The 19,668-nt window shown below is 44.3% G+C and overlaps 1 protein-coding gene across 2 annotated transcripts in view; it reads right to left on the minus strand.

The window, feature by feature from the left end:
• Lrrc8c (leucine rich repeat containing 8 VRAC subunit C) overlaps positions 1–19,668 on the minus strand; it is a 76,266-nt gene that overhangs the window by 12,056 nt on the left and 44,542 nt on the right. For both annotated transcript variants that reach the window (XM_051198146.1, XM_051198147.1), the window contains exon 2: positions 17,174–17,315. In XM_051198146.1, the coding sequence (XP_051054103.1) occupies positions 17,174–17,311 (138 nt within the window). In that variant the 5' untranslated portion in view covers positions 17,312–17,315. The remainder of the gene's footprint in view (positions 1–17,173; positions 17,316–19,668) is intronic.

Here is a 19,668-nt window from a genome sequence, read left to right on the forward strand (position 1 = left end):
ACCATAATTCTTCCATAACCACAGACACTGATATGAATGTTTGTTTCTGAGAGAGGCGATGGCATGACGATGTCTGCCATTATTGTCAATGCCTCTCACTACTGGTTGGCCTGGCACGTCCCAGACATCTGAGATGGTTCCATTTCCTATAGTGTGATTATACTGACATCATCTGATTCCTTCTGCTGAAGCACACAGATTCATGACAAGCAAGGAATTGGATTAAAAACTGAGGGTGTGTAAAGGAATTAGAGGGACCAATGGCATTTTTCAGCTACAGCAGTGGATTATTGGATCCATGGCAATTTAAGATTTTAACAGGAAGCATGTATATTTCAAAGTTAAAAACACATGGGAAAATTCAGTGGATATAAAAACCACAGATAAACACTAGGGATATATACACTGTATATGACTGTTTGGCTTATGTCTTTGATAAATTTGAAATATTTACCTATAAGACTTCCCCTGAAATAATAAAGGAAAAGCAATCTGTGAAGTGATATGCAAGAACTGACTGACATCTTGTTTGGCAGCTATGGTTTGCTATGGTCTCTGAGTAGTGGTAGAATTAGAGAAACTGAAAATGGTTAAAGAAAAAAATAAATAAAAACCAAACCATAAATTGTCCACCATGTGTCCACAACACAAAGAAATGAAGATCATTTTATAAATTTGTTATAGTAATTCAATAACAACATTCTATAGCTCCCAAGGAGTTTGATGAGGCCAATGGCTAGGGTCTAATCTGTTGGAACAGACCAATTATTCTTAAAGGAGATTAGCTGTCTGCCACTCACTGTGACATCACAAGGGCCCACCATTAAGTGAGTGCTGTTGCAATTGTTAGGCAGCTGCATGAGCAGCTTTGTTCTTGGTCCAGGGAGGTTCAGGGCTGCAGAGATGCTCCTCTTTAAGGAGGAGGACTGGACTGTTGCGGGGTGGGGGGTGGGGGGTGGGGTATCGAGTTTGGTGTCTTCCTTGATGTCAGCTCATGTGGCTGCTCTCCTTCAGGGTTCTCTTTGGAGTCCTCTTCTGTAGGTAAGGCTGTGTACTACAGTGTGGGAGATCTAGCATGAGCTACACCCCTCAGTATAGGAGTCATTGTCTGCAACCTCTCCTTTCTCCAGGGTGAATCTAGTACTGCTTCTGTCTTAGGGTGATAGTGGCCTGGGAAGGTCTGTGGGACAACACAGATAGGGACACCAGCCTTTCTCTAATCTCTCTCTCTCTTTCTCTCTCTCTCTCTGCCACCCACCCTTCCAGTTCCTTGCTAATTAATCCAGCTCTGCCCTGTCCCCTGCGTTGTTTTGTTCCTATTGTTGTTGCTCTGCTGTTATTGTTATTTTGCATTGAGCATGATGGTCACAATACCACAGAAGCCAGGCAGGCCCCCTCCCCCACTCTGAGATCTTACAGGAGAGAACATCCTTGTGACTTATGTGAGGTCTGTCCCAGTTCAACAGGAGAGTGATAGTGCGTGCTGGGGCCAGAGCCTTGTGGTCAGTTAAATGGTTTTCTTGCCTGGCTCTCTATCTATGCCTGTGCATCTTCTGCAACACTTCCAAATGAGAAGTGTAGGCAGGCACCTGCAGAGAGAAGAAGGTGGGCATTTGGCCTTGGGTCCCAGGGTTCTCTCAATCTCTAAGTGGCTTACCAATCTTGCTCAACTTTAGTCAATGGAACTGTCCCAAAGGAAGTAAAGTGTCTTTGATGTTGACAGTTAAAGAGGACCAATGCAACTGGTTTCTACTACACCATGATTAATTTTTCAGAATAACATTGAAATAAGGGCTGGGAGCTGGCTCAGCGGGTAAAGTGCTTGCCTCACAAGTATTAAGACCCAAGTTCAGATCTCCAGAACTCATTCAGAAGCTGGGCACAGTGGCATACATCTGTAACCCCAGCACTAGGGTGCAGAGGCGGGTGGATCTCTGGTGTTCAAGACCAGCTTGGTGTAAACAGAGAGTTCCAGAACAGCCAGAGCTACAAAGACCTTATCTCAAAAATGTGAAGAAATAAATGAAGAAAATACCTGACACCAACCTCCACTCTTAAGTCTTCATACCTTTAGTCTTTCAATCAGGAAGCGCTACCCTGTGTGTCTACTTCCGTCTGTCCATCTGTCCGTCTGTCCGTTCATCCATCCACCCATTCACCCACCTATCCACTCACCCACCCACCCACCCACCCATCCACCCCCCACCCACCCATTCATTCATCTATCCCCCCTAGTCCTTATTTGCTAGAATCCTCCACATGAGCATTTATGAAAATTTTAACCTAGTCTTACAAATCCTACCCTTTGTAATACCTTGTAACACTTTACTTCAGAAATATAATTTATTCCTATATTATTCTAATCCAGTATAAAACACTAAGGGCTTTGATTTCCCAAAGTATAATTAGTTGCCTTTCTCTATTATAGTCACTGAAATGTATTTATAGGTAATCCCACTGTAGAAATTATATAGTTTTATGAGTACACACATGAGTTTCTATTTTGAAACAGTTTAGATATGTTTAGGATTCAAACCAAGTTTGAGGTAGTATAATCTAGTACAGTGTCTGTAAATACAGAGGAAACTGATACAAGAAATAATAAAATGCTGTTTTGCCTCTGTAACCACTATATACAACCTTTGGGGACAGAGACAGAGTTAGTATTCATTCCCTGTAATTCCTGACACAGTCCTGGGAACTCAGTGAACATTCCACAAATGTTAACTAATTTATTTGCACTTTCAGAGTGCAAGTTTCACACAACAGGGATCTTCTATCCCCAGACTGTCTCAAGGAAAAGTATCCATGTGTGAAGGATAGACTATCTCTGTTGGACTTCCACTAAGCATCTTTTACATTCTCTTCCAGAATTATCAGAATTTTGTAAAAATAAACTTTGTAAAAAGAAATGTAACAATATGAGACCACAGGCTTGGTGGATAAGATTCAACCAATGTCACGAAGACACCACCATTATTGAGGAATGGCGGCTGGCCTTTACATGAAGAAATAAGTATGAATCCTTGAACGACCAAAGACAGTCACGAGGAGTGAACAGAAGCAAGTCCTCAAAGCTCCTGTAAAAAGTGGATTAGAATAAAGACAGGAGTGATAGCTTGGAAGTTAAGAGTGCCTGCTACTGTCCCTGAGGACGTCAGTTTGGCTCTCAGCACCACGTCCAGCAGCTCACAACCACCTGTAACTTCAGCCCCAAAGGATCTGATTCCCTCTCTGGCCTCCTCGGGGGCACATGCTCATACAGACAAGTAAATATAAAACATTCTTTAAAAGTTGGTTTAGAATAAAGAAAGAATGTTTTCTCGTGAAAACTGATGAAAGTTTTAAGGCCCAGGTCAGCTCATAAAATCTAACCAAGGACACAAGGCCATTTGACTACACCACAGAACCTGAGCACTTCAGATACAAAAATCTTTGCATGGGCTGGGAAAATGCTCACCAAGTCCCACTTATGAGGAACTACTGCTATCTTGTGTCTACCAGGGAAGGGAACATCAGTTTCTTCAGGGATGTGGTCCCCAATAGGACACCGGTGCTCAAGTAGTTGGACCTACACTCATGCACTTACTGGCAGCAGCGGATTTTAAAAAAAGAAACACGAACTTAGGAGGGAAGTAGCAGGAGGACAGGAGAGGACAGGGGAGTCATTATCCACATATAGGAAACTCTCAATAAAATACACAATAAAATCTTTATAAAGAAACCTTTTACTGTTGCCAAATTAAATTTTTGTGACCCTCTTACATTCAGCTATGTTATCCCATAGAGGTTACATACAACCCACTGTTTCAGAAGCCCAAGGCACCAGATGGGTACAGAATGAATCAGGCATGAGTCCAGCCTATAAGGAACATGGCTTCTCTAGATGCAAAGCAATATGCTCTTGGCATTGTCTGTCCTGTACTGCAGTTGCCCACTGTAGTGGGATATTCACTTTGTCTCCTTCTGTGGCACTGACCACGCCCATTAGGGGTGGAGCCAGGGGCGGAAGTGACCTGTGGTGTTTTATGCACATTATTCTTACCATATTCTATGTATGTATACTTTTCTTGTATTCAAGAAATTATTTGTACCTAATTACAATAATTCTCAACCGGTGAAGAGATATCAATGGCAGGTTTTGCCACAGGGAATGCTAAATAGCCCCACCCTGTGCCAATATTTTGTACAAAAACCACTAGAAATAATTCATAAACAGTTTCCACAATCCATAATCTATCATTACATGAATGATATATTGTTAGCTGACTCTAAAGGAGAAATATTAGAAAAAAATTTTTGAGAAAGTAAAAGAAGTTTTACCTCGCTGGGGATTACAAATTGCACCTGAAAAAATACAAAAAGGAGAGTTTATCAACTACTTAGGATATAAAATAGGTCTACAGAAAATTATACCACAAAAAGTACAGATCAGGAGAGATTGCTACCAGACTCTTAATGATCTTCAAAAATTACTAGGAGAGATTTCTCAACTGCAAACCATTATTGGAGTAGAAGGGCATGATTTGAAAAACTTGAAAATGGCCCTAAAAGGAGACAAGGACTTGAATAGTCCATGAATACTATCAGCTGAAGCTGAAAAGGAATTAAAATGGGTAAAAAAGAGGATACTAGAAGCACATGTGGACCGTGTGGATGCAAACCTAGACTGTATTCTGGTTATATAACCATCTAGAGAATATCCTTCAGGGATTTTGATGCAGAGAGAATATATCATATTAAAATGGATATTCCTACCACATAAACAAAATAAAAAATAAAAAAGATCTTTGACTTGATTATAAAAGGTAAATTAAGACTTCGTCAGCTAACAGGAAGGGACCCAGCAGAAATTATAGTACCTTTAACTAATGAGGAATTTTCGTCCTTATGGATAGATAATGAATATTGGCATAGAGCTTGCAGTAATTTTTTTGGGAATGATTAGCAACAATTATCCCAAAAGTGAAAGAATCAAATTCATAAAGAAACGATTTGGATCCTTCCACGCATTGTAAGAAAAACACCTATTTCTGGAGTTCCTACATTCTACACTGATGAAAACAAATCAGGTAAGGCAGGATATAAATCAGGAAAAATTAGTAAAGAAGTGGTTCAAAACCCTTAAAATTCTGTACAAAAGGCAGAATTGTATGCCATTCTCATGGTACTTATGGATTTTACAGAACCCCTCAATATAGTTACCTACTCTCAATATGTACATTGAGACTGCAGAATTTATTCCTGACAATACAGAATTAACTTCATTATTTATACAGATCCTAGATGGTGGAGGCCCAATGTGGGTGAGTGCTTGCCCCAGTGTGTGGGTCCACAGAGAAAGGAACCACTCTGCCTCCTGCTTACAGTCCCTTCCACACTGTGGAATGTTTCTTGGTGCACACCCACGGCCTCCTTTCTGTCCATTTGTTCTGCTCTGTTTGACCACTCTAGTGGTTCTCCTGCACTCTCTCCTTGTAAGGCTTCGTTGTTTCAGACAACTTATGTCTGAAGTCACATTTCAGATGTATTTGCTGGTTTTTATGCAAGGAGCTGGATATTTTTTAAAATCTTGAGGTGTGTGTGTGTGTGTGTGTGTGTGTGTGTGTGTGTGTGTGTGTGCACGCGTGCGGGTTGCCATGTGGAGATCAGAGGGCGACCTCTTCTTCCAGTCTTCACATTCCACATTAAAACAGGATCCATTCCCCCGCCCCCTCAACATACACATTGCTTATGTCAGCCTGGGCAGCCCCTGAGCTTCCCTGGCTTCCCATGTCCCCTATCTCACTGTTGAACTGTTGGATTTTCAGACACATATGACTGTGCCAGGCTTTGCTTGGGTTCTGGGATTCAAACTCAGGTCCTGGCACACGCACAGCAACTGCTCTACCCAACTGAGCCACCTCCCCAGCCTGGGTTTGGACATTTTTATCATCACTGAATCCCACTGATTGTTAGAATATGTGCCAAGAGTGGAGTTCTCATAACCCATGGATTCTTCTCTCAATTCCTTTTTCCGAGTCCCCACCCCTCCTGAAGGGGATCTCCAGTCACAGGAAACTCATGACCTAACATAGCATTTCAGAAAGGTCTTGACTAGAGCCACAGCATTCTGTCCGAAAATCCCCGTTCTAGGAAGCATAGAAGATGCTCAAGCCATTGATATTTTCCTTATGGAAGGAAGTCTGTTATAGTTTGAATCTTCAATGTCACCCCTAAAACTCATGTATTGTGGCTTGGTCCCTGGTGTAGCAGTGTTCAGAGGCAGGGTCTTTGGGAGGGATTGGATCATTAGGGCTCTGACCTAATCAATATACCCATCCAGTAATGGGTCAATAGGCTACTGGAGGTGCAGGAGCGCTAGGTGGGGTCTGTCAGAGGAAACAGAGCTCATGAGGGCATGAATGCATTCATTCCTGGGCCCTTTCCCAGTGCCATCCCATGCTGTCGGAGATGGCTAACATGTCATTTGTAACTCTCATATCTAAAACCCACATGTTTGCCGATGATTACCATTCTGAGAGTATAGTGATGAACCCCACAGATGGGGCCCAGTTTTTACCAAGTTCACAATCTTATACATTGGATATAAATTTTTTTAAAAAAAATTTATGTGTACTGATGTTTTGCCTGCACAAGGGTATCAGATCCCCCCTAGAACTGGAGTTACAGAATGTTGTGAGCTGCCATGTGGGTGCTGGGAATTGAACTCAGGTCCTCTGGAAGAGCAGCTGGTGCTCTTAACCACCGAGCCATCTCTCTAGCCCCTGCTTATAAATTCTTACAAAACAGATTCTACAGAAAGGAATGATGTATCCTGAGAGTTGATAATTTTCCCTCTTGTGAAACTTAGTGATAACGATGCACCTATTTGTGAAGTACAATCAAAATGCTTATAAGGTCATTTCCAGGGCCACATTGAAGAGGGATGAAGTTTGGAAAGAACGTGTAATACAGTCTATAAGGAAAGCAGAAGAGTCCTCTGGGGGAGATGGTTGGATGTGACTCTGCACAAGAGTACACACACAAGCATTTCCACATGGCTGACATGTATGAAGACACACAGGGAAGGGGATTAACTGTGCACACTCTTGAACAGATGTACACACATCATCACTTTATGTGACTCTTGTCTTCCCCCCCACTGCTTTCTCCTTCCCAGTCTTTTCATTCTTTAAATCATTCTTTTCCCATTATCATGATAAATAAGAATTCTTCATTTAAAATTTGGGGAAGTTTATAAAGTCTCTTTAAAAAATTCTAACTAGAATTTTATGAATATTGCTTTGGATCTATAAATAATTTTGGGGATTGGAAGTATTGACAGTCTCACTTCTGTGTGATCTGAAATGTGTAACATGCTTATTCAAATCACAACAACTCTGTTATTCACTGAACTCCTAAATGCTTCCCGTGAAGGGCTTGTCTATTGGTAGTTGGCTTGTTTCCCAGACACCGGGTTTCTCTTCTGCTTTTCAGTGGCACTTTTATTTTTCCTTTTAGATGGTTTGTATCTTTCTAGCTGGTAGCATTTAATTAATGAACGTTTAATTAATCAGTACACTCATTTATCCCTTTTCTGAGACAGGGTCTCATGTGACCCAGGTTGTGTTTCTGTAGCTAAGGCTGCTTTTGAAACCCCCATCCCCTTGTCCCAGCTTTGCAAGTGCTGGTGTGATTGGTGTGTGCAGCCATGCCCGGCCCATTTATATATTGTATGCAGTGAGTTCCTGTCCCCAAGGATGATGCATGGTTCGTCTTTACCCCTTTCTCCAGGGTTTGACAAAGAACAGGAACCTGCATATTATTCTTGGCCCATCCAATATCATGCAATACCACATACAAATCACATATGAATGCTAGACATTCCAAAAGGATGGGAATTATAAAATGCATATAATAAAAATACATGATTTAACAAAGGAACATTGGCTTAAGGGGAAGTAGCAGCAGCACGTTTCAAAATGAAAGGCTCCAGACACAAGCTAGAAACTTCCCAGCTGACAATTAAAATGTGCTTCTGCTTTAGCCTAATCTCTGCAGGGCCTCTGATTCCTGAGGGGAATATAAGAACTGACAGTGTTCTGGGTGTGTGTGTGGAGTGGAGGGACAGGGTCATCGTGGAAGAGGAAAAGTGGACCTGAAGTCAGAAGACTGAGGGAGAAATACAAGATCATCCCCTCACCATGGTAAACAACCCCCCCCCCCCGACTCATCTTCTTCCTTTTATTTTGCTATTTGCCCTTGGTTGGCCTGAAACTCACTATGTAGCCCAGGCTAGCTTCCAGCTTGTACCAGCCCTCCTGTCTCTACCTCCTAAGTACTGGGCTGACAGGCACCACCCACCACATGGAGCCGGTCCAGATCATTAAATAGAGGCTTTGAAGGATTTATACACACATAAACAGCAAAGGAGACTAAACACATGATAAATCTCTTTGGTCTCACATAGAAAAAAGAAAGCATTAAGAAACAGTCGGCACTGGGTGTGGTGGCGCATTCCTTTAATCCTGGCGCTTGGGAGGCAGAGGCAGGTGGATCTCTATGAGTTCAAGGCCAGCCTGGTCTACACAGTGAGTTCTAGGACATTCATGACTGTTACATAGAGGAAAACCCTGTCTCAACTCCCACCCCAACAAAAATGCTTCAAAATAGTATCAATCCACAATGTCCAGGTGAAGGGAAATGCCCCTTTCACTGACTGGCAATGCACGGTGTCAGAGGGTCTAAGACACTGGATTCCTGCCCTTTGCCCGACTCATTCTTGGTGCCAGGAACATACTGGGCTTTAATTTGTCACAGTGACAGAAGAGGAGAAGCAAAGTGCCAAGCAAGACCAAGAGCATCCGATAATAACGAAGGGGTCTTAACACAGACATGTTTTTATTTAACACCCCCCAAACTTCCAAGTAGAATGGTGATATAGATGTGGGCACAGTTATAAACATATCTTGGATGAAGTCTCTGATTCTTTTTTTCTCTTGGAGTCAGGGTCTCTGTATCCCAGGGTGGCATCACGTTTACTGTACTCCACCTGCCTCAGCTCCCAAAGTGCGATCCCAGCCCGAGCCTCCACACCCACTTGAGGTCTTATTTTAACCCTGCTCATTGGTGCCTCTGTTATTTTCCTGGATATTAAACTTCACCTTAAACAAAAGCTGTGTAAGAACTGGGTTCTACCTATAGTAGAAGCAAAACTCAGAGTCTACCACCCCACGGAAGCCCTCTGAAGTTCATGATTTCTCCAGCTGGGACTCTCCATGAGCTGCCTGTGAGGATTTCCATCCAAAGTCACTTGCCATAGCCTGACAGAGAATAAGATGGATGTCCATGCGCACCAGGAACCAAAGTGTCCCCAAAAGCTCTACTGAGCGAGCTGACAGCATGAGCCCATTGGCCAGTTTGCCCTGGGCAAACTTTTTTTCTTTTTTGGTAAATGGTCTCAAGTCATAGAAATAATTCTCTTGCAGCCCCCACCCAACTCAGAAAGCAGGAAATACCTTTCCTGTGTAACAATTGCAGGGCAAGTCCCAGGGGCTTCCTGGGACTTGCATCCCCCAATTCCTGTTTCTGGTCCCTAATTGCTCACTCTACATTTGTGTCAGGCTGCCTGCTGTGCATTTGGCTTATAAGATAACCCACAGTCATTGAACTCTAAAACAATCTGGTTTTTCCAGGAAGCAACAGACTGACCTCTCAGGATTTGGTCTGTTTTGAGTGTGTTGGGTTTTTGAATAGTGCTGTTTATAGCACAAAGTTGGGTGTTTATACTGTGGGTCCTTGAGAGTGAATAACTGTACAGGAATAGGATATGCACACTCTTAGACTCTCTTGGCGTATGCAGAATTGATTCCTGTTTCTTCTGTGGACTGGTGTCACATACGGAATGTTATTTACACATGTTTTTCTGCCACTGTAGTTTTGAAATAGCTACTTGCTTAGAAATAAATATTTGTCAGACAAACAAGACAAGGGCCGATTCCAACTTTTGCATTTCAGGGCATGAAAGGGCCTAACCAACAGCCCTTTTATAGATGATGTCATTCCCCTAGTGCTTTCAAAGCTGGACTGTACTATACTATATGAACAATATATTTTAGGAAGAAACAGATAAACATGCATGATTGGCCACAGAGGAAGTGATTTTCAAGATACTTCAGCTGTTGTGTTACCATTTATCATCAATCAATCATGACCCAACTACTACGGATTTTGCCCTGCTGTGTGTTCAAATCTAGGGATTAACTTGCTTTGTAACTACGGTCAGAAAGAAGGACCAAACTTTCCTTTTTCACCAGGGAATAGTGCAGCATAAAGTACATTTTAGTCATTTTAATATCACCGTGGAGATGGGAAAGGAATGTAAGCTTCACAGAGGGCCCTTTGTGTTTCAAGATTTGACAGTTACTGGGCCAGTTTCAGAGGACTCCCGCAGCAGAGCCCGGATGGGAGCATGTACTCCTTTCCCAAGGAACAGTTTGTTCACCACAGTGTGACTCCTGGACACTTTAAATTTTTCTTTAATAATTTATTGCAGCCTTTTTCTTGTTTCTTTAATGCAGAAGCTATTATAGCAGGCAATGGTGAACAGCCTTTAAAAAAAATCCGAATCTGTAGGGTTGGCATCTGTAACCTCATACCCCTAATGTCCTTAAATCCCCCCAGTATCACTTTGCACTTGCTTTTACGTGTAGCTTTATACACTAAAATCTCTCAGTGTTCCACAACAGTGTGTGTGGGTAAAACATTCCACAGTGTCTGTGCACAGGCTATAGCAGTGGTTCTCAACCTGTGTGTCTTGACACGTTTGGGTGTCGAATATTTATATTACAATTCACAACAGTAGGAAAATTAGTTATGAAATGTCAATGAAATACTTTTATGGTTGGGGGTCACCACAACGTGAGGAACTACACAAAGGGTCACAGTGTCAGGAAGGTTGAGAACCACTGAGCTAGAGAGAGGGGGCCTGAGAGCTGGTGTGCTGCTTCCTGTACCCAGCCCTCAGCTACAGGAAAAGCTATCCCAACTTTTGTCCTTCTAAATCCTTAGCTGAGAAACAGGACTTCACTGCTCCAGGCTCATTCTGGGAACTAAAGAAAGTCCGTGTGGATTCCAATACAGGTTGTTTACACGCTACTCAACCACAGTGCTGCTGACATCCTGGCTAAGGGGGGTTCTACTGTGTGCCACAAGCAGGGTGCTGACTTTTCTTGACTCTGCCCTCCCTCAAGATGGCATCTGGGCCTCTGCCACTGTGGATCCCCGGAGGGTTTGTGAAATGACCAGACTGCCTTCTGCTTGCGCTGACTTTTCTTCCCATTCTAGTGTTATTTGAGATCTCACTAGGTCGTCTTCTCTTCAAGTCCTAACTTGCAGTGACTGAGATGCTGGCACCATGCTGAATATTCTCTCAAGTCAGTGAGGTCCATACAGTGCAAAACATCACTTTGTGTATTTTCAAGATCTTCAAACTACTAATACCAGGGTTTGGGGCTGTACCTTTTGTTCAGTGTTTAGTACCTTACGTGGTCCCTGGCCACTGCTGTCTTGGTGGTTGGTATGAGTTCAGAGCCCTGTAGACTTGGTAACTTGATGCAATGCTCTCACTCCTTGGGACTGTGGCATCAAGGACCACACTTTCTGTATCTAGCCTGCTAGCATCGGATTCCTTCTCAAGGACTGTAAAGATGAAACAACATGTGCAAAAAGCCCAGGCTAGTTAACCTATCTGATTTGAGTCATAAAAGCAGAGGTGGGTGATCCTGAGTTACTCGCACAGCTTCCATACAACAGAGACAGGATGGGAATTAGCTGCAGACACATGACTGTAACAGTGTAACAAAAAAGGAGTCTTAAAGTATGCTTGGCAAGCATCCCTAGGCCCCAGAACTTCAGACACCTCTCCTGAGTGATATCCACTGGAGACATTACTTTTATTTTATTGAGAGATGGTGTCATAGATAAGGCTGGGCTTATATTTGTTACACAGCTGAGGATGACCTTGAATTTCCCGTCTTTCTGTCTCACCTCCCATGTGCTGGGATCGAAACCTCCTTGCTGTCTATGTGGTGCTGGGAATGGAACCCAGGGCTTTGTGCATTCCAGTTAAGTATTCTGCTAAGTGAGCCGATCCCCAGATGCACTACAGATATCTTGGTGGACATATTCTCTCTTTATTTGGTTTAAAGCTAAGGGCTATTTCTCCCAACTTTCTGAGTCCTCTTTTCTGTACTCTACCCAGCCCTGGAATATAAGCCTTAGGAAGTTCCTGCCCTGTGTTGGAGCTCTGCACAGTCAGATGCGCAGTCTTCCTGAAGACCCAGGCACCTTCTTCCCAAGGTACCCATTGTTAATATTTGTCCCCTTCCTTGAGGCCGGCATGGCACTGCTTCTCTTGGTACCATTCCCTGTTATCCACAACCACCAAGTCTCTGCAGATGTGTTCCTTTTACACCACAGAGAAACTAAGCTGCAAAGGCTCACCTTTTAGTGTCCCTTCCAAATAAAAGACACTGTGACTCCCTCTGGCAGCAGATGCTCCCAGTCAAGGGGGTCCCTTCTACCCAGACCCATCATGCCCTCCATCCGGGGGATGAATATTGACTGCTAACCCTCCATTTTGGGGGATGTTTCTATTTATTTACTCATCTATTTATTTTACATCCTGGCTGCTGCCTCCTTCCATCCAATCTCACTCTTAGCCCCTCCCCCGCCCCCAATCCCCTCCTCTTCATGGCAGATCTCCCATGAGTATCAATAAAACATAGTATATCAAATTGCAGTAAGACTAAGCACTTCCCCGTGTACTAAGGCCGGGCAAGGTGACCCAGTATAAGGAGTAGGATCCCCAAAGCAAGCATATTAGGAGTCCCATAAGAGGACCAAGCTACACAATTGTAATATATATATTCAGAGTGGCTAGGTCAGCCCCATGCAGGCTCCCTGGGTGTCAGTTCAGTCTCTGTGAGTCCCCATGAACCCAGGTTAATGTTTGGCTGTGGGTGTCTGCATCTACCTCCAACAGTCCATGACTACACTTTATGTCTCCACCTATGCACCCACTATCACAGCCTGGGGGTTGACATACATCTCAAATGCAGCATACTCAAAACCAGTTGTTCAGTTGTTAAAGGTCTAAAACCCTGAGACATCTCCACTGCTTTTTTCCCTCACATTTAACAATCATCCAGAAACCCTTGCTATGTTTCCTTCAATACATCCAGGGCTACAGTTTCTAGCCTGGTCTGAGGCACTAGATTAATATCTGGATTATTGTACTGGCTTTCCAAGTAGTCAACCGATGTTCCCTTCCTTTGCACCTGTACATTCCCTCTAGCTCCCATGCGAAAGTGCCTTGGTCTGGATCACTCTCTCCTGGGGGTTTTATCTAGACAAGCTCGAGCTGCACTTGTAGGGTTGGGTTTATGAGACACTCTCACTCTGCTCCATCTGGAAATTGCTTCTTGGCCATGGACTTGTGATCCCTTTGCCTCTTGGGTGCTGAGCTTATAAGTATGCCACCCTGCCTGCACTTACAATGCTTTTCCACAGCTGCAGTGGTTTTGTTAAAATACCACCCTGAGCCGTGCATGGTGGCACACGCCTTTAGTCCCAGTACTTGGGAGGCAGAGGCAGGTAGATCTCTGTGAGTTCAAGGCCAGCCTGGTCTACATAGTGAGATCCAGGACAGCCAAGGGAACAACATAGTGAGACCCTGTCTCAAAAGAATCAAAACAAATAAACAGGTACGTAAGACTGTAGATAGACAGAATGACAGACAGACAGACAATACCACCTCACGAAAACCCTCTGCTCATAACGGTCCATTTGAGTCCTTCCAGAACTGACAAAGCTCTATGTGACATGGCTGCCACCATCTCTCAGGTATCAGCTTCACCTTTATTATGCCAGGGAAACCCTTGCTTGCTTGGGTCACTATCAAGGGCTTCCTAGGTTCGCCTCATACCCAGATTCGTATGACATAAGCCTCACACAGTACTGGCACCACTTACAGACAGGGTTCTCCAGAACAGCAGCTCTATCACACAGCCTCAAGCCCTGAGCTGCGCCCTTGATGGAGAATCTATGCAACTCTTACTGCAATGCTCCACACTGCTCTCTGAGCGTCTCCCCAGTCCCTCTTGTCAGGCTTATACGACAGAACAGTCTACACCTCTCCCAGACACAAATGCTCCTGAAAGTCATAGGAGTCAATGCTATGGCTCCTAATCTGGCAATTATCGCTTTTAGCTGAGACAACCTGACAAATCAGCAGTCACATATAAGCACTGTTACCTAGCAACAGAGTTGAAGCTTTACCTGTATCAGGTCGCCAGGGGAACAGAGGCTGAGGAAGTGAAGGGGCTAGCACCCCATGTCTCTACACCCCTGTTCTGGCCTGGAGTGCTCCTTTCAACTGTGTGACCAGTCCCTGCCCATCTTCCAACTCCTTGGCCAAAAGCCACTCAGGTCCTGGTCCCATCTGAGGACTTCATGCTTCTGTTGCCCTCCTTCCATTCCAGTTTCTCTAACATTTGCTTTCTATCTATCAATTGCGATTCTGTGGTTTTGGTTACACACTGTCAGTTGTGGTCCTAAATATTAAATGGAAATCTCAGAAATAAGTGATTCATGCACCCATTCACTTCATGCTGTGTAGTGTGACACTAGTAATTGTCTTGGTTTTCAGGGTGACTGTGGGGGCACCTCGGCACTTGCATTCCTGTAAACTTGTATTTTTAAAGTGGCAATTGAGCACCAGGGGAGGTGATCTGAACAAATCGACAGCCCCAAGAAGTCTCAATTTAACAGGGAAAACATTTTTAAAAAGATTTCCTGAGGTTGCTAAGAGCCATATAATGTAAGAACAAACAGAAAAACATCAAGTTTGGTAGAATCCTTTCAGAAGCCACTGGAGGCCTTGTCAGCATCAATTGTTATAATTTACTCCCGGATTTTGCTTGCTTTCTTCTCTCCTTCCCCTCAGGCTGAGGTGGGTTTTGATTGTTCATTTAGTGTGCGTGCTCTTGCATGTGCTGCAGGAAGAGGCAGCTTTCTGAAATCAGTAATCCTCGACCATGTGATTCTTAGGACCCAGCTCTGCGGGGCAGGCTTGGCGAGTGCCTTTACCCACTGACCCACCTCAACAGCCAGAGGTTTTTTTATCTTTTATTTTTCCTTCCTTCACTGACAATTCTCAGTACAGCAGTGCCCAGCACAGAGTAGTGTGTTCTTCAACAGTTATTTTATTTATGAAAATATACTTATGCTCTCCTTCTGCTTTAGACTTTAGTTTTTCCTTGGTATTCTTTTCTGAGTGGGTGGGGAGAACAGAAGTGTGGTTTTCTTTGTTTTAAGACATGGCTTCATGTAGCTCAGGCTAGCCTGGAACTCATTATGTTGGATGACCTTGATTTTACTCCTGGTTCCAATTTCCAAGTGCAAGGATTATGAGTGTTCACCACCAGGGTAGCTAGCAAAATGTTTTTATTGCTTAAATAAAACAGTGAACATGGTCTTAGGGACGAGGAATGAGGACTCTGGATCTAAATTTCTTGGGTTTAAAGAATGACTATGCTGCCCACTGGGAAGTTTCCCTTACTGTCTGTGTACTTATTATAGTGACAATTCCTATCTGAGAGTTGGCACGAGGAAGGAATGAGTCACCACAGCAAGTAACATGTCCAGAAGGATGCCGGCCAGGCACACAAGCAACATTAGGACACACTTTAATGATTGACAATACCATTTTTTTTCTTTTGGCTTTTTTGAGACAGGGTTTCTCTGTATTGTTCTGGAGCCTGTCCTGGAACTAGCTCTGTATACCAGGCTGGTCTGGAACTCACAGACATCTACCTGCCTCTGTCCCCCAAGTGCAGGGACTAAAGGCGTGCACCACCAACTCCCGGTTAACAATAATCATGTTTTAAAGGCCTTTATTTCTACACTGTGTTGTTTCTGGAGATTTCTCTTTCTTCCTGCATCTTCCACCCATTCTTCCTGAAGGTCCCATCCACCCACAACCTCTAACTTCCACCCACTTATCCAACCACCGAACTGGTTTCTAAGGGGGCCAGATGTTACTTTTCTCTCTTTCGTGAGTCAGTTGGGAGCTACCTGCCGTTGTTACCCACACCTTCCCTGAGCACGGGACTCTCCTGCTCTCCACCTGGCCCTACTGCTCCCCATCTCTCCTTCAAGAACTCTTCAGTGCTGTTCCTGGCATCCTTCCCCTTCCCTCATTCTCCTTGGATGATTCCAGTCCCAGGTACCACACTGACGCCTTCCCAAAGACACCCACTCTGCAGAAGTCTCCTGGCACCTTCTCCCCACTCTTCCAGCTGCCACCCTCTACTCAGCCAGTTAATTCTCCAATTTTTAATGCAACTAAAACCTTTTTCTCATGTCTAGGCTAAGCTAAATTCTTTCCTCTGTGCTTCGTGGCAACACCAATAGCCTCTTCTGCTCGCCTATAAGCTTAGCTCCCCCATCAACTACATACAGTATCTAGGTCCTTCTAGTGTGGTGCCTGGCACAGTAACAGGCACGAAGACATATCTGGATTTGATACATGGATACACAGCTTCCATACAGAATGCATTTGTGACTGAGTTACATTTTAACTTAGAACTAGACACTGAGTAAGTACACTTTGGCCTGTCCCCAAAATATTAATTCTCCCAGAAAGACTCAGGCTCAAGCATAAGCATCAAAGAAAGCTCAAAAGCTGTATTTGACAATGCAAGTGGCATTGTGAACACTTCAATGTGAAGGCAATGAAAGATGAGGAGCCCTTTTGGATGTTAATGAGATCAAATGTCACCTCAGCAAGTAATGTCACCTCAGCAAGTGGCTCCCTTGCATTCTGGCACAGCACCATCTTGTCAGGAAGGTTTAGCAAGTGTTCCCTGCCCGATTACCAATGCTATATATAGACAGAAATGACTACCTAATTGTTACCTGTGACCTCCCATACAGCCAGCTAGCTCCTCTCCCTTCTCACGCCCTCTTTCTCCTCTCCTTCTGCCCTGTACAGTGCTGGGGATTGCACCCAGGGCTTTATGTATTTATCCCAGGCATCTCCCACCAGCGAGCTGCACCCCTGGCCTAGAAGAGCCAGCCCTGAAGTCGCACCATTTGGCTTTCAGTCCTCCAAGGGCGAGACACTCACCTGTAAAGTACATCCAAACACCCCGATCATCAGCATGGCCACTGAGAGGTAGTCCGTGAACACATCCCACCATGGCTTCAGCACCCGGAAGGCGGGCTGCTGCTCCGAGAACTGCCGGAACTCTGTCACTGGAATCATGTTTCTGAGAAAGGAGAGAATGCTGGTGAGTTAACATTTCTTGGGACATCACATAGGACATTTTGTTGTTGCTACTAAGCAATGTCTACAATGCTTTTGTGAACCTGCAGGAGCAGGGTCAAAGGGACACACAGTGCTCCTGAGCCAGTGATGGACCACCAGTGGAAGAAATAAAGAGGGCCACATACAGCCAAGTTAGCACCTGGTAACCAAGCTCCCTCCGTGCTCCTCTGGCTTAGACATACCCTGGGATTCCCTGGATCCTCACTTCCTCACACCCTCAAGTAGAACAAGAAGACGCCACAGAGAAGGGAGCTACGCTCTGAAATGTTTTTGCTGTTTCTCATCTCCTCAGGCCGTGCTTTAGAGTCCCTGCCATTTCTGTATCCATCTGTACTGCTTTACTGGAATCTGTTCATGGTGCTTCCTTTACTCCACAGAGAATAGAAACCATGTGGCTACTGCTTGTCCTTTAGTAGGCTGTGTGTGTGATTTTCTCCTCACGTTTATTTTGTCTAAATGTGTCTCTTTTTGTTCCTTTTCTGTTTCTTACATGACACATTCCACTGTGACTCTCAAACATATCCTGATATTCTATTCTGAGAAACCAGTTTGCCCAGGAAACTTGCTACACTTTGCATGAGTGCTCCCTAGAAGTCAGGTGTTAACACATGTATGGCCGCCACAGGTATGGCCGCCACCCTGCAGTGCTTTTAGGAGGAGGAAGACCTTTAAGAGATCAGGTCCAGTAGAAGGAAATTAGGTTGCTGTGAGAGCATCCCTTTCGGGGACACTGTGCCTCTCTCTCAGCTTCCTAGCTGTCACATGACCAGTAGGCCTTGCCTGCCATGTGCTCCTGGCCTAGATGTAACTACATGCCAAAGATTCAAAAGCAATAGGTAAACAGACAATGGACTAAAGTGTTTAAGAACATGGACCAAAAGAAACCTTCAGTCTTTTACAGTTGCTTTATCCCAGGTGTTTGTTACAGTGATACAAAATGAACACAAAAATAGTATCTCTATAATAATGACTGTTCAGCATTAAATGAGACATTAAATTGCCCCCTGCCCCCAAAGCCTAGGGAACGTTGGAAAAGGGGAAAGGAAGAAAAAGATGAGGAGTGCTATGAAGTGCTGTTTTCTTGACAGGTCATGGCATCCACCTGGGCCCTACAACATTCCACTGTAAGCTGGGGCGGGGCTTTGAGGAGATATGGGGGTTAGAGGTTGCAGGAGGAGGAAGCTAGAGTCCTCTGTAAGAACACCAAGTGCTCTCAAGTGCTGAGCCGCCTCTCTAGCCCTCCGGCTACTCCAAATACTTTAAAAGCCATGGCTATGTAAACAACAGCAACTGAAAGCTCCCTGTGCACCCGAGGCTCCCGGGAGGGAAGGGAAATGGGCACCCCCTCTCAGTCTGTTCTCTCACGTGCCCACTCTCGCAACATCCACCATGAAACTCCTGTGAATTTGTTGGTGGCCATGGCTTTGCAAAGTTAACATACTGTTCATTCTATCTTATTGCTTTGCAATTCTTTACTTGGTTTTAGTTTTGTTTTGAGACAGGGTCTCTCTACATAGCCCTGGCTGTCCTAAAACTCACTTTGTAGACCAGGCTGGCCTAGAACTCACAGAGGTCTTCCTGCTTCTGCTTCCTGAGTGCTGGGACTAAAGGTGTACATCACCACACCCACTTACAACTGTTTCTTAAACAATAATTTGGGCTTTACTCTTTTGAGTTTATTCTTTAATTATGTTGGGAAATTTCAGCCTGCCTCCTTGAAATCTGAGTGGCACTGATGTGGTTTTTCCATCCTACTGAAACACAATTCCACGATAACTCCATCGGCCACCTTCAGGTTCTTGAGAACTGAGCCTACTATGTTGTGCATGTGTGCCTGTCCTAGTCTGCTTTCTAGTGCTGTGATAAACACCACAACCAAGGGAAACTTGGGGAGGAAAGGGTTTATTTGGCTCACGGGTCCTGGTCACAGCCCATCTTTGAGGAAACACCAAGGCAGAACACAAGCAGGGTAGGAATACAGAGGCGGGAACTGAAGGAGAGCCCATGGATGATCCCTGCCTACAGGCCTGCTCTCCATGGCTTGCTCAGATTGTTTCTTTATACAACTCAGGACCACCAGCCCAAGGGAGACACCAACCCTAGTGGATTGCACCCCCACTAATCATTACTCAAGAAAATGCCCCACAAACTTGCCCAATGCTTTCTCTTAGATGATTCTAGTGGGAATCAAGCTGACAAAAACTAACCGGCAGTGTCCTTAAAGCCAGCACAGGCAAACCACTCAAAAGCACCCAATGGTTTCAATCAGTCCTAGAGCAAAGGGCCTTTTCCTC

The sequence above is a fragment of the Phodopus roborovskii genome, unplaced genomic scaffold (assembly GCF_943737965.1).
Source record: "Phodopus roborovskii unplaced genomic scaffold, PHOROB, whole genome shotgun sequence".
Lineage (NCBI taxonomy): Eukaryota > Metazoa > Chordata > Mammalia > Rodentia > Cricetidae > Phodopus > Phodopus roborovskii.